Source organism: Colletes latitarsis, chromosome 10, assembly GCF_051014445.1.
Source record: "Colletes latitarsis isolate SP2378_abdomen chromosome 10, iyColLati1, whole genome shotgun sequence".
NCBI classification, from domain to species: Eukaryota; Metazoa; Arthropoda; class Insecta; order Hymenoptera; family Colletidae; genus Colletes; species Colletes latitarsis.
Genome location: NC_135143.1, coordinates 25,675,996 through 25,691,911, shown reverse-complemented (window position 1 = coordinate 25,691,911; position 15,916 = coordinate 25,675,996). Strand labels below are relative to the sequence as shown.

The 15,916-nt window shown below is 38.5% G+C and overlaps 2 protein-coding genes and 1 long non-coding RNA gene across 3 annotated transcripts in view; 1 reads left to right on the top strand and 2 right to left on the bottom strand.

Annotated features, from left to right (window-relative positions):
- Positions 1-1,599: 1,599 nt before the first annotated feature.
- Positions 1,600-15,916, bottom strand: part of LOC143346950 (adenylate cyclase type 6) — a 73,185-nt gene continuing 58,868 nt past the window's right edge. The window contains exons 18-27 of the mRNA XM_076775676.1: positions 15,663-15,901; positions 15,295-15,433; positions 14,537-14,756; positions 13,809-13,957; positions 11,921-12,028; positions 3,011-3,287; positions 2,555-2,692; positions 2,354-2,437; positions 2,128-2,284; positions 1,600-1,951 (exon numbers count right to left, since the gene is read on the bottom strand). Of these exons, the coding sequence (XP_076631791.1) occupies positions 1,825-1,951; positions 2,128-2,284; positions 2,354-2,437; positions 2,555-2,692; positions 3,011-3,287; positions 11,921-12,028; positions 13,809-13,957; positions 14,537-14,756; positions 15,295-15,433; positions 15,663-15,901 (1,638 nt within the window). The 3' untranslated portion in view covers positions 1,600-1,824. The remainder of the gene's footprint in view (positions 1,952-2,127; positions 2,285-2,353; positions 2,438-2,554; positions 2,693-3,010; positions 3,288-11,920; positions 12,029-13,808; positions 13,958-14,536; positions 14,757-15,294; positions 15,434-15,662; positions 15,902-15,916) is intronic.
- LOC143346949 (uncharacterized) lies at positions 3,528-5,735 on the bottom strand. The gene is made up of 3 exons (XR_013080531.1): positions 4,910-5,735; positions 4,141-4,362; positions 3,528-3,666 (listed from the first exon to the last, which is right to left on the bottom strand). It is a non-coding gene; the product is annotated as an uncharacterized LOC143346949 (long non-coding RNA).
- LOC143346945 (uncharacterized) overlaps positions 6,422-15,916 on the top strand; it is an 86,440-nt gene continuing 76,945 nt past the window's right edge. Inside the window, exon 1 of the mRNA XM_076775664.1 lies at positions 6,422-6,735. The gene's annotated coding sequence lies outside the window, so the exon portion shown is untranslated. The remainder of the gene's footprint in view (positions 6,736-15,916) is intronic.

The following is a 15,916-nucleotide window of genomic DNA, read 5'->3' as shown; positions in this document are numbered from 1 at the left end:
GTATCTCTAAATTCAACATGGAATTCATTAGACATTGCGTCATAGAAATGTCGTAACGTGAAAGCCACCTTATTTGTCACTATACGTTTGTGCGACTCTCGCGACTGCGGACAAAAAGGGTTTCTGGTTCGAATTAATTAATTGTTTCGCAATAGCTCGATACAACTTTGACGTATCGTCTATTATCGCGTGGATACTGTAACTACATTTCTAATCAGAGTAGGGGTAAATTTTATTTCAGAACAACGAATACAAATTTACGTATACTTCTGGTGAATTTAATATTCGTGAGGTAAAAACTGCTACAAAGCTAGAACGACTATAAATACGAATGATGTTTACTGCAATTGAAATTAGTTTACAGAACGAAGGTTCGGAGAATCTTACGCTTTGGTAAGGAGGAAATATCGTCGAATTCATGAATCGATGATTAAGCCGCTTTGCATTTTCTCCGCGTGACTTCTTCAGAGAAGTTTGCTTTAATAACACTTTGCCATCTACGTGACATCGAATCACCTGACTTCAGTAGTGCATTAGCAATCGGGATTAAAGCGTCATGATTTCTTTAATTTAATATTGTTGGCGAGTAACCGTGTATCCAACTTGTATGTAATCCCATAAGTGCTCTATGGGATTTACATCTGGAGATTGGATTAGTCGTTCCAGTACACTGATTTTCACCCTGCATAATTATTCCCTCCGTCTTGACCGAATATTTCAGACTATCATCGAGTCGAAATAATCGTTCTGCGAGAAACATTTAACAGACAAATTATTTTAGATTCATTATTGCGTTAAATCATTTCTCAAATTTTTGTCTTTATTTCACCAATTTTGGTTCAGTTTAAATATATTTAAATTATTCGAAGATAAATATGTTCGGTTTGATGTTAATGTTAGTAGGCGTCAATTGTTTCTTTTTTTTCTTTAAATGGTACCGATTTCAAAACCAATTTTTTTATAATGGTTTTCAAAATTTACTCCACCTTTCTTGTCAAGAAAAATCATAATTTGGCCCAGCGTTTCAGTAGCGTCTTTTATGAAAATTTTAAGCGTTTGACGAAGCGTAGATCGTGTCAGGGCAGAGCCATTCTGTCGAAAATATCGAACCGTAAACAATTCGCGATCGATCCTTGACACGCTTGCCCCTTAGCACGCGCTGAATAGCAATCAGTTCGTCGAAAGTTAAACACGTGGTCGGTGTGATTTCGTATACGTATCGCGGTCGATTATCGCCAAAGAAATTTAAGAAAAACTTGACGTCTCTTTGACGCATGGAAATCGATCATCGGTTACGCCGTGAATCACTCCACCGTTTAATGAAATGTGTATTCGTAAGTGTTCAATTGCAGTGGATCTGTCTGATTCATGTACCCAGATGCTGATAAATCTAGATCTCCTCGGTAAATCTACGTAGAAGGAAACGGATGTAACCTTCAACGTTTCCACTTGTTATGTTGCACGTCACAGATATATTCAGCCGTGTAGTAGTATTATTATTGAACCGATTACTGGTTTCCTTCCTATGTCTGTTGATATCGTGTGAAAAAATTCATCATTAAAGAGTCACAGGGAAGTTATTACAGCGAAGTCGTGGAGTAGGTTTCGTGATATGTATATATTTCAAAGAATCGTTAACAATACTTGAACAAATGGCGGATACAAGGAGGACGAACTGCAGGTTACGAACTATAACAACAGAGTATAAAAATCTTCTTTTTATTAGGAGTCCCCCTCCCCTTCGCCATCTTTGAGCATTCTTATCAAACAGTAATTTCACCCTGAAATTTGTAATTAAACTGTACGCGTCGTGATTTTCCAACGCTATTGTTTATCTTGCTCAGTGACAGTGCTAAATTTTAAAGCAGACGAGGACGAGCACTCGATATTACTGTCAATGTAGTCCTCGTGCTCCATATACTGTTCATTTCTCACAGAAGAGTGAATTATCCTGGAACAAAAAACGAAATCATCATTTCAACGAATGTTTCTATACGTTTTGAAGTATTTAATGCGTTAAACGCCGGGCTAATGTTTGTTTAATATGTTTACGATTCATTAAAATGGTTCCCAAGGGCTAGCAAGCCGTTTAACGCGTCAAAAGTTAGCATCGTGGCTTTCACTCACAGAACGAAAAAGAACACTAAGATTTGAGTGGCGAACGTCAGCCAGTAGATAGAGCTGGGCATCGAGTTTATGGTCGCGTTGTAAAGCTGTGAATACAGTATACCGCTGAATAATGGCATGGCGTTGTCGCAAACAGACAACATTGCGAATACTTTTCCTGCAAATAAAGGCCCATTAAAATGATTGCGAATAATTCGAAACGAAATACGTTTTGCAATCTGCTCACCGCGTTCTTCCACGGAAACGAGTTTAGAAGCCATAGATCTCAGAACTGGCGCGATCACTGGTCCCAACGCGGCAACAGCAGCGCCTAAAAGCGTCAACGATTTATTAAAATTAGAATTTATTCTCTGTAAACTTTACCGCGGATAGAAAATGAAAAAAAAAAACGACATTTCGATCATCGTCCAAGCATAAATTTAATTACCAACGTAAAACAATTCCGGTATCTTCGTCGTCGCGAATATTACTCTTCCGGCGGCGTGTGCAATAGCTCCGATCATCACGATTATGGTGTCCTTCATTCCCATCCATTTGCTCATCACTGGAACTCCGATTAGCATCGCTGAAAATGAAAGGATCTCGTGATTATCGGTGGAAATTGAATGTGGCTAGAGAGCCGCGATCTGTGCGAGTGAAAGTAATAGAACAGAGATTTCTCTTTTTGCTCGAGACACTTGGAAAATGGCGAACATTTGCCTAATCGACGGTCGTGTCGAGTCAAGTTACAGTCTCAGATAATGTAGCGCTTTACGATCCACTTCTGTCAGATGAATTTCAAATCCAAATTGCGTATAAAATACACAGAACGTCGAATTCTGACGAAAGAACGACCGGAGAGAGCGTAAAATCGGTTTCTAAGTCGATTTTCAGCGCGACTGACCTATCACGAAGGTGGTCGATTGGAATGTTCGGAAATTGCTGAACTTCGTAACGTCCCATTTGAATTCCAGTTGGGTGTAGAGATAACTCATGGGCTTTTCGTCCCTTTGGAACGTATAGAGCATCATGATCAGCAAGAGTAGCCACAGATGAAGCTTTCCATTGTTTAGCCTTCTTTTCGTCAGTGTATTTATAGTTTCGACCACGTGTTTCTTGTCGAAAAAGTCCGTTAAAAAGTTGTTGCCCGAAAGCGGGAGTTGTTGTGGCAACGTCTGCCACTTCAGTCTGATCAGCGAGTACAAAATGGCTAGAGCCAGTAGGCTTGTGTTTATGATAAACATAATCGTGTACGATGAGTTGGCCACGCTAGTGAAAAGGTAAGATCCAAGAGCCACGCCTGGAACGGGAAATTAACGATTAATATCGACTGCAATGGAATTCTTCCAGTATGCAGTGTAGAAAATGTTGAATTCTAATCAATTATATCTGAAGATACATCGAAAACGTATGTACCGGTCGGCATGGTGCTAAGGTATACGACATCCAAAATGGTGATCCTCAAGGTTCTCTGCTGAACCGAGGATACGTCCGATATGTACGAGAAACAGCTGCCAAAAATGGCGACGTCGCCCCCTAATATTCCCATTGGAAGACTCGCTGTGTACACGATGGTGTTCAGATTCCACGTGTCCATCATGGAATTGATCACGATCATGAAAGAATAAATAAATTTGCCAATCAGTCCCAGGACGAGCAGCATCTTTCGTCCACGTCGATCGCTCCAGTTTCCAAAAAACAAAGCTAGTATTATAGGCACCACGTGGCCAGCTATATTGTTCCATTGATGAAAACTTGATACGGTCGTCTGAAATTTTCACGGACCAAGTAATTTTATTCTTTTTTTTTTTTCACATTTTTATTCGTCGAGCTTACCATAACGCGCTACGATAAATAATCGTATTTATATTTATAGTATTCTTCTTTTAATTTTAGCCGATCGTTTACGAAACACCCGAAGAATTTAAATATTTTTTCATTTTTATACGTACCTCTGTGGCATTAACTTTCGTGCATTCATTTCTCGTCGAAGTAAATTACGGATTTCAAATTATAGTTGGGGTTGAAACATACCTGGACTTCAGCCTTTATAGTGTTATTGTCGTTCAGTTTCGCGCAAATCTCCTCGGAGTATCCGTGATCGACGCGGCAGGATTTGTAAACAAAAAATGCTTGCTCGATAACCGAGGTCACCATGTACGCCATCATGTAGAGCCACATTGTGGGCTCCACGGATATATCTTCTATCCATCCGAAGTATTTCCTCCATACTTTGTGCCTGACATTGCTTTTCAGCTTCGACATAAAAATTGTAGAAATTTATTTAATCCGGACAAAAATCTGCACTTCTTGTCTTTAATATTAATAAATTATTCAAAAGGTCTGTTTCAATTTGCTGTCTAAAATGGTACAAATTAAATTGTCAAGTTTTGATACGTAACTTTTTTATTGAACGTAAATATCAAGTTTCACGAAATGATCTCAAGTTCTTGTACGTTTCTTTTCAACGAGTTGTTCGATTTATAACGTTTAATGAGACGAGAGACGCGTGTGAATATTTATTGGTATATACGTATGTTGGAACTCTTGAATACTTAGATCACTCTTATCTAGTGATTATGAAATCACTAGGCGGAAATGATAGAAAACAATTATTGTCTACTACATTCTTGTAAAATTCGCTCTGAGAAAATGGTATTTTTAGTCACGTAAAAATGATTAAATTTCGACTTGATTACTGTGAATTTTGGAACAGTTATCGCCTGATTGCGATCGATATTTTACTTCACGTCGATAAATATTGCGTGTACTGGATGTGTTTTAATGATGAAAAAAATTTTACCTCGTTTTCCATGGTTCCTATTTATCTTGCACAGATAAAAATGAAGCGGGAAATTTTGTGCGATTTTTCTGTTCAAATTTCACAAGATCATCGTTATTGCATTACTGACAGATGGTTTTTTAAATATCATTTACACTACGTCGGTGCAACAGTTGCTTATTCCGCGGAAAAATTGCAATAAGAATACCAAACTATCTTTCCCGTCCTACAACAGCGAGTATTATTCATATTTCGTCAATCGTGATTCCCACATATTACAAATATTTACAAAATAAATATTCTCGTTACTCGTTAAGAGGCTATCGGAACTTGTTCTTGTATTTAAATACTTGGGATCGTAAAATGCAACGGTGAACGAACGAACATTATCTAATGATAAAGACTATCACCAAACAAAACGACATAATTAAAGGCTTGAATGTCACAAATAATTATGTAACTTTTAAAATGTTGATATTTAAAAAATATCAAAGATGTTGCGAAAATGTGACGAAAGAACCAACTTCGAATTATTCTGATGCAATCTCACAAACGATCGATCGCGGTAATACACAACTGCTTTTATCTATTTTCGAAAACACTTCCACCCTCGATTAAACTATTTATTTTATCCGACGAGCACAAGTACAAATGAAACGGTTAACTTGGAAATAATCGACGCGTTTCCTCGTTTTATAGACTGCAAGAATGTTTGTGTGAAAGATTAATGGAAATAGGTTACACGTTTTTTTTACTTCACCGATAGCGAAAGAAAGTAGTCTCGGATTTTTCTCAGGTCACTGCTATTAACAGCCAGTTTAATGCCGCTCTATAGTGTTTATGATGTCCCCACCTTTCATCTGTTATCCATTGTCAGATGAGATTGATCGGATGCACGAAGATAGTGTCATCAACGTAAGACAAGCGATCCATTGACCTTGTTGTCGAAGCGAAGATGTTAAAACAGATCAAAAATCGGCGCGTAATAACCTACACACCAGTGTTATTCAGTCCACATTATCTGTAGACATACTGCAGTTTCGAGCACGTGTTCTCGCATTTTCCCACGAACGTTCTGTGAGCGACGATACTGCTGCTATTTGCAGCGCCGTAGACGGACCGACCTCGAAACGAAATTAGACTGAACATAGGAGCAAGTGTATGGAGGGAAATTCAATTCTATTAGGAATTTTGTACTACAATTTAAGGCAATATTTTAAGCATACAACGGAACTTTATGAAAAACAGTAAGCTTCTTCTCGTTTGACCCTCCCCTTCCTTTGGCAAAGTTGTATCGTCGCTACAAAACTTCCCTGTTTTTCATTAAAACGTTGACGTTTCCAAATTGTTTAACCACTGATAAGCCTGAAGATTGTTGTATTTTATTTCGTGTAAGGTTCTGTGTTATTATATGCTAATAAAAATATTCAAGTCAGTGTGGATTCCAAATTTCGAGCTTTGACACAATGTCTATTTCTTTCAAATTTCTATGAATTTTTAAAGCTTTCCTTTCAGTAAGAGGGGGCAAGAGGCTGGAGTGGGACTTTCTGACGATCAGTTAGGATGAAAACCTCGATGGAGCTGATGTTCTTCTATATCTGGATTACTGTTTCCCCAGTAGTCTAGTGCGGAGAATTTCGGCGAAGTTGATGGGGCCCACTCTGGTAAAATCCACTCACCTCACCTCCACGTGGGGCCCCCGGGACCCTGAACCGACTCGATCGGGTCAGGGTGCGAAAGAGTGAGTGGTAGAAGTAATTTCGACACGCAAAGCGAAGGCAGCAACAATGACGACGATGTCTGCTAGATAAGAAGATCATCGACGCCTCATTGATTGTGATATATCGGTAATTCTTATGATTTTAGCCATTACGTGCCCACAGAATTTCATAGTTATAGCGAAGCATGGTCAGATACTGACAGTTTCCCCAATATGTTAGATTTTATCATTGAACCTAAAACCTTTCCTATTTAATGGTTTGGAAGATATTTTTGCGTTTTATTGTAGTGTGCTATTGTATAAAATGTGTAAGTGTACTAGTGACTTAGAAATTGAAGACAGTGATAGTGCTCGTGATGTTTGTTCGAGAAGAAAACCATCAAGATTTTATCAGTTGAAATATAACAGTGATTCTAACGATTCTAGTCATTATGATGTAGCTATAGAATCTCATAGTTATAGTAAAGCACGTTAGGATACTGACAATGTTTCTAATGTGCTAAATTTTACCACTGAATCGGGTCCACAAATTTTTCTTACCTAATGGTCTGGAAGAAACCAGATCAACTGTTTACGAAACTTCTTTTGGAAGCAACAATTTCTCAAGCTTCGGGCTTTTGATTCGAAGTGTAAGGAAAACAGAATGGACTCGAGAGAAAGTCACTTCTTTCAATAAAAATTTATTTCTTGTTTTATTCCTGACAAATCACACATCGCGCGAATATATCTATAATACACATGTCTGTGATTAGTACAGATTCCAAGGTTTTCTTAGGCCATTGAAGTTACTCGGAACAGAATGGAAAAATTATTCCCAGATCGTTGGCAAAACCTTCGTCTCCACGAATTGACTGTAGAATTAATATAACATTTTTTCACCATTATAGTCGAGTATCGTAGAAACGTTCGAAAAAAGTATACTCTCTGTCGTTGTTAAATTGTTAAACGATCGTTTGCGCTTCGTCGACGAATTTCCACGATACAGACTATAATGGCTGGAATTTGTTTAAACGATTATTCGCTAGAAAGCTAACACGTCTTTATGCTCCAACACGGACTGTACAGTTTGCACAATAAGTTTGATATGACACATTTCTTATGTTTTTGTATCTTGGGGCGATCGAAATTTTTCTTTCGAAATATTGCGGATGCTTCGATGTCGTTTGCAGGAACGAACGTTTGCATTTTAAAAAATAATTGCATTGAAATGGACAAGTATTGTGCGTTGCTTATATTTTCTTGAGAGAGCTGTGGTTCGCTACAAATGGTAATTGTCGATTTTATAATTTATCATGAATTCCTATTTTTTTATATTTAACTGATTATTACGTAATTGTTCGATCGAAGCACCGGCGATATTTTCATTTGAAGAATCCCCACTCTCCCAAGCGGTGGCTCGTTATCTCTTGATTCACGTCGATTAAACATCTATAGCTGGACCTGCCAGCAACATCAAAATACTTTTTCGTCACGAGAACATTTAATTAATTTGCTCTATTAGCCAAGTTTGAGTTTCAATTGACTGATGACTAATTGAACTCTTCGGAAAATTACATTCATCACAATAGTATACAGGATATTAATTCGTTAAAGTTGTCGTAACGTTATCTTTTTCGAACGATCGAACCCAGGCGAAATAATATTCCAGAGCCTCTCGTCGAGCAACAAATATAATTTCAAAACCTAGTCCATGTTGTTCTACTGTTATTCTTCTTTCAAATCTAGTGAGAATTATACGACTGTATAATAAGTGTAACATAGCAAAAATTATAACAACAATGACAAAAATAACAACTCGTGCAATCATCAAGCGAACTGCCAAAATTTGGCAGTTCCTCAGGGTAATCCAGTTATCGGTCGAAGAATTATAAATGATAATAATCACATTATTAATATTGTTAAATTTTGTGGAAGTTGTTTCCACGACTCGAGGGCTCAAAAATGTTATTTCGTTGGGCTTCGATACGATTCGCGGTAAAACAGCGACGATTTCACGGGGAAATTGTTGGTTCGTCATTGACTATCGGGAAAATTCGCATTATCCGGCGTATAAATCGCGTGACTGTGTACATTTTGGCTGTTTGTTTCTCGAGATACCGCGTGCGTAAATATTTACGCGATATCGCGGTGCCTCTTCGTGAAATTTTTACTCGAACTTGATTCGTTCGTATACGACCGCCATCAAGCTCTGCAGACAGCGTATAACACCTGCATAATTGCGTACACGCCGTATATATGCAACACACACGCACACACTCGCACAAACACACTTGTATCAGTTCAGAGATCGAGGCCCTTCGAGCGACAAGAACCACGTTTTGAGAAAGAACGAAATGTACGAAACAACAAATGATAAAATCGAATGATCGTAAATGAGAAATAATTTCGCTATCAACGAATATATACTGGAATCGATGCGTCCAATAATTTCTTATTGGGCAAATTAGGTTGATCTTTTAAAAATCAAGAAACATTGCAAACTAAACTCTTGGCGTTCGAAGGGCGCCGTACTCGCTGTCGCACGATCTACGCAATTTGATTCTGTCGATAGATTCTTCGTTTATCGGTAACAGATTACATTACAGAGTGTTGCAAAACCATTTTTCCACTTAAATATTGAGAGATTATAGAGGAACCTTCTTACGCGCGATAACAGAAACATTCGTTTATTGACATTTTCGATTAGTAAGTTAGAAAAACGGAAATGTAAAAATAGTGAGTCCTCTTTGGCGTTTCATAGACCGAAGTCGAACTCTTGCTTCGTTCGATTCTTTAATTACACGTCGTCCGTTACGGTATCGGTAGAAACTTGACGTGGTCCCGTTCCCTTTAAATTAAATAGCACAGTACACAAAAAGAAAAATAAGTCTAAGACTCGGCCACGGTTTCGTTGTATCGAGCTTCTCTCGTTACGATTACTCTCTCAGAGAACTCCATTTATTGACTAGAAACGACGCAGACACGCAGGAATCGTAAAACGAATAGCGATACGAATCATTTAACCCTCTATAGGCCCAAGTAACTTTCAGGTCACACGATAATATATCGACATTTTACCAAATAATTTTAAATGTTTTCACAAGATGACGTATACGTCTTAATTATACAGGGTGTTCGGCCACCCCTGGGAAAAATTTTAATGGGAGATTCTAGAGGCCAACACAAGACGAAAATCAAGAATATCAATTTCTTGATTGAGACTTCGTTGAAAAGTTATTAAAAAATTAAATTAAAAAATTTCTAATCATTCTGAAAAAATTATTTTTGGTTGCGGGGGTCAATTACAATAATTTTTAGTCATTAGACATGCCCTCGAAATCCTCCCCACCTTCGAGAAAAAAATTCGAGGTGTGAAATTTTTCGACGGAAAAAAAAATTTCAAATCGTTTTGGAAAAATTATTTTCGGTTGCGGGGGTCAATTACAATCATTTTTGGTGAATAGACATACCCCCGAAATCCTACTCAGTTTCGAGAAAAAAATTCAGTACGGGCGGATCTTTAAACGTTAATAACTTTTTAACGAAGCCTCCATCAACAAATTGATGTTCTTGATTTTCGTCTTATTTGGGCCTCTAGAATCTCCTATTAAAATTTTTCCCAGGGTTAGCCGAACACCCTGTATAACTTCTCTGAGATAATCAATAATAATATCGATGACAGTTCGCAGCCCCATCAACCTGAAATATCAAAATAAATGCCTTGTATAATGCTTAAAAAAATTGCGGCCCGTAGAGGGTTAATAATCTTTAGTGTAAAATTATATTTCTGTTGGAAAAAATCCCATTTAAACTTCCACCATCTATTCATCTTTATCTGGAAACAAAGGACTATTTCCGAGGAGACGATTATAATTTCTTACAATCAAGAATTCCAAATTAAGACACGGAGAAAAAAGTAATTTTCAGAAAATAGATTAGAAATGTTTGTCAAAAATAAATATACGATGAATGAAATCGTCTTGCTGTTCGTTTGAGGAGATTTTGTTAGCGGCGTGTCGATGGTTCGCGATCGTACAGAGTCGAGAATAATATGCAAACATCTAATCACACACATTGTACGTACGTGTACCGAGATATGGCTTAAGTACAAGATAACTTTTTCAAGATATGGAAGAAAATTTGAGCTCCGTTTCGCAAGACACTCCGTTTACGTTATTTACCGTTTGGTTAGACTTACCACTACGTAATTTGTCCATTGATGTGCCGGAGATCGATTGAGCCGTTTCACAGAGACGATAATTGAGTTCCGAGGATTCAATCGAGAAAGAAAAATACTACTCGAATTCGTAATATTTTTCCTTCTTTCTTGGGTCGTTTTCCTTTTTCCAAATGTCGGATATATTATGGATCTTCTTTTGGTTCGGAATTGAATCGACCTATTGACTCGTATGTTAATTAGAAGAATCGTTAATTCTTGTTCCACTGATCGCAAAGAGCAGGGGATCGGAGTCAGTTAAGCGAGAGTCTCGTCGAGCAAAATATCTCTTCGAAGCATGGACCATTCAGAAAGATGTCGAAGTATGGAAAATGGTAGAATTTAAGTTACTCGAAGTGTCGTAAAATACGAGTCGTTGGGAATCCAACGCTCACTTTAAAATTACTATCGGATCCTGATACTACGCAGATTAGTTCCGTTAAATTCGAAACTGCCTTCAAAAATAGGACATTATTTCTTTGCTTCTCTTATAAATATAATTCTTTTAGGCTCCTATCGTTCAATCGAACGCGATCCTCCCTGACAGAGAAAGTATCATTGACAAAATATGATATTCGTTCGATAATGACTATTACGCCGCTAAAGGAAAGTCGTAAACGTCTGGATATATAGATCTTAGCTTTCCCAGTGGCATTACTTTTAAAATATCCTCAAACGCTCGTCGTTTTCGTAAACTCCAACATTCTTCCTTCAAATTACAATTGACATTCGCTTCCTCGACTTTCGAAATCTTAAAACATTTTCTCCCCCATTTTGTAACAAAACTCTCGACCCGGACTCTGTAAAATTTCACTAATCGTTCGTCGGACAGCACTTCCGCTGACTACTCGGCCATTTCTTTCGCGAATCGAGCCCTCGATTTCCTCGAAAACGTCCCTCACACGGCAACGTTGTTCGACGACACAGGCTTGTCCGTGTTGCTGGTGTTGTTGTTAGAGTTCGTTTTAGCGTCTACGTTGCCCAGAGTTTTCGACGGATCTCTGGGACCGTCCAGGAAGTACGTCACCATGCTGCCCTTGCCTTTGACCTGAATGCTACCACGACAGGTAACCGGATATCCTTTCGCGATCAGAATATCGCGAACCTCCTGGGTGACCTGAATCCCGTCCAAGACGCCCGTCGACTCCATTCTCGAGGCCACGTTTACCGCGTTACCCCAAATGTCGTACTGCGGCTTTCTGGCGCCTATTACCCCTGCCACGACCTACATCAAAACAGATTCAACCAAAATTTTGAAGTTTCTCCTATCGATGTACAGTGAAGAGACCAATCGAATAGCGTACCCGACCCTTTAGATTAGTCTACATCGAATTTTTGTCGGTTAATATATGGCAGATAATTAGTTATCAAGAAATTCTGCTTTGGTAGGCGTCTCGACGCTCTTACTATGAATACCAATTCTCTCCCGTCTGCAGCAGCATGGTTTTACCTGGTGCAGAAAAATCGTTCACCCACTACGGATACACGAGACGTATGGGTATGCATTTATATTACGTATCGTGTGGCTAAGAAATCTCAACTTTTATGCATCACGCGTTTCGTGCATTTGTAGTCATGGAACGATATTTCTACGTCGGGTATGCTATTTCGAGAGAAAGAAAAACTGGTCCCCGTAGTACGAACGCAAGCGCCTACGTAAGATCAATTCCTTAAGGATTCCCGTGTGATGGTTCTGGAAATATTTCGTTTTTATGAATCTTTTTGTAAAAGTATTATTCAATAATTTTATCTTGAAAGCGACTGGTAGTTGATTTTCATGCGAATACCCTCCTTTGAGGTCATTTAAATGGTCCTCGTCGAGCTCGAAAGTTCGCTCAAAATATCATTCGTCTCGAAATTACCCTCTTTGAAACTTACAAATCGTTTCCTGGAGTTTCCCTCGTGTGAAGTACAAATGTTTCACGGGGTTTAAGTAGGATTTGAAGCTTGATTGAACGCGAAGAGCTTTGTAGATAAGTTTATGGGAGGTCTAAAAGATTATACGAGCTTATGCGTGTGTATTTACAAGTAATCTCGTGTGTCGGCTTTCTTCTATCGTCGCTAGATGGCTGCATGTGTGTAATGTAGCGTAAGGTGGCGCCATACACCGGAATGTGGCATAATTTTAACCTACATTTAACCGAAACTTTTGCAAATATCTCTGAGAGTAAAACACTTCTGTACGAATAAGAGAAATTTCTCAAAATAAGAATCCTTTTTATATAATCACCAATTTTACATAAAATAGTTAAACATTTCTTCTATTTTGGCTAAGAAGTATACTGGAAACATATTAGTAGACGCTTGTGAACTATATGTATACAGATATACTATATTCTAAAGGTCAAAATAAGACGAAAATCAAGGATATCAATTTCTTGACTTAGGCTTCGTTAAAAAGTTATTAAAAAATTTCAAATCATTCTGAAAAAATTATTTTTGATTGCGGGGCTCAATTACAATCATTTTTGGTGAATACACATACCCCTGAAATTCTAACCATTTTCGAGAAAAAAATTCGAATAGGTACTGAAATTTATAGACAAAATTAAAAAATCTCAAATCATTATAAAAAAATTATTTTTGGCTACAGGGGTCAATTACAATCATTTTTGGTCATTAGACGTATCCCGGAAATCCTACCCACTTTCTAGAAAAAAATTCTGTACGGACGAAACTTTAAACGTTAATAACTTTTTAACGAAGTCTCAATCAACAAATTAGTATTCCTGATTTTTGTCTCATTTTGGCATCTAGAATCTCCCATTAAAATTTTTCCCAGGGGTGGCCAAACACCCTGTATGTTTTAATCAATACATTAATAAAAACGTTTCATTATTTTCTTCCATTTGATTAACACTGAAATAATGTGTGATATTACTGTGACATATTCGTCCCTGTTAATCATTTCATTATAACGAATTCGTGGTTTATTCAGTCTTCATTCAGACACGAAAGAACGTTTCGCGAACATTGTAAGTTAGTTCGAAATTGATTGACGTTACCGGTCCAATATTGATGCCCACACGCAACCGGAAGTTGTTAAAGCTGTGTTCATTAACGGAGGCCAGCTGTTCGCGTATCCTGAGCGCATAGTCGGCCATAGCAGTCACGTGCTTGTAATCTTTCATGTCGCAGGTGCTCTTCATCAGACCTGAGGAAAAGAGGAATACCCTCATGAAAATACCTGCTAGCCATAAATACAGTTTGCACGTCGACGTTCGCGTTTTTTACCCCAACGTTTCAGGGCTCGTGCAGTACTCGCTCCAATTTGTCTTCGAAACGAAGGAAATCTTGCTGATAAATATTTTCAAAGACGAAACTTTAATACGATCGTCGTTTACGTCAATGTAGTTAAAAATCAGGGACATTTTCATTAATTCTACGTTACTTTAATAACAGAAGAGCAGAGACTCGTTTTATTAGATTTCAAATTGCCCAGAAACAATGGTACGTTTTCTCTAGGGAATTTTTTGCGCGGAAAAAATTCTACGTGGCCTCTATTTCAGTGGTTTAAAGCGTCGGGGGATGGATAACGTATAACTTTTCGCAAAGTTACGCGAATAAACAGTGGAACTACGGTGTTTGCCGGCGAACGCGTACGCGGCAGTTTGTAGAAAAATGTTAAACGGTAGGAGAAAACGACGAAGCGAATTTTAATCAACTTCGCGATTCGGGCGCGTGTAATCGTAAAGCATCGCTGGCAAAAAATTAGGAGAAAAGCGTTGCTCACCGGATGCAGCCATGTACGTGGCACCGGTGCTCTTGATTTTCTCGATGTAATTGTACTGTTCCTCGGCGAGCAGCTGATCGAAATCGGCGATGATCTCGTTGAGAAGTCTGAGACACTCGGCGCCCTCGTTGTTCGCCTCGAGCTCCACGTAAAACTCCGAGAAGTTCGGTATCGAAGCAAACATTATGCAAACGAAGTCGCATTGTTCGTGATACAGCTCCTGCAAGCGGCCATTTTATACGAAACGTCGTTGGACGGAGTAAAAATACGCTTCGAAACGAGTCCCCGGTCGATAAACAATATTCTCGAGTATTTACAGAAAATCATCAAAAATGCAGAGACACAGCGTCGAGATTAATAATTTGCACCCGTCTGTATTAATGTGTAGTTAAATATTCAAATATGGAGTGGCCGTATGGCAACGACGAGGATAGCTAAATGCGCGTGGACTAGTTGGATCGAAACGCTGACAATAACTAGAACTACAAACGGTTAATTCATGAAAGGCGTATTATAGTAATTCCCATTTTCAAATGACAATTATCGCGTTGCATTCAAGTAACGAAATCATCCCTACCATTATTTATGTTCAGTCCGAGCGCGGTAATAGGATTGCGTTTCGTCCGTAAAAGACAATATAAATTTTTAGATTCTTCATTACATACTAATTACAGTTTTATCAACGGTAGTTTCTAATCGTAACAGTTGGTCGTTTTAGTAATCGAACGGTATAATTTTAACTTATTTATTTTCCTTACGTCCGAATTGACAGTAGACAGGAAGTGAGCCGCCACGTGTTCCGGAAGTATATTCGCCAATAGTTTCTGGTTATAGGCCTTCAGGTGCTCCATTTCCTCCTTCTCTTCCGTGGCTTGGAGCTTCCACAAAAAATCCAATCTGCGTTCATTCAGAAAAATATACTGGTTAAAGATTAGCGTGAATCGATATTTAAATCTGTCTGGAGGATTCCACTGTTCGACGAAATTCGACTCGTTCGTAGTTATTTTAAGAACGAAAGGGAGATTGTTAATTAAAATTCGAATCGATAAAATGTCCAAATTTTCTTCGGGTAGAAGTAATAAAATAGTGCAAGAATCTTTGATCAGATTGGTGGAGGATAATTCACCTGTAGGTCGCCTCCGTGTGTTGCGAGTGAGCGACCAGGCAGGCCATAAAGAAAACCACCAAAACGCCCGCCAGCCATCTTCCAGTCAGTTCGACGTCCCTCTCGTGCAACGCCTCGTAAATACTGATGCCAAGGTAGGAAGCCACCACCAGACTGAGTATAGCCACTTTGAACACCGACGTCAGAATCTGGTAGACCGCACAGGTTATCATCACCAGCATCACAAGCACCGGGAAAAGCTGCAAGCACCATCG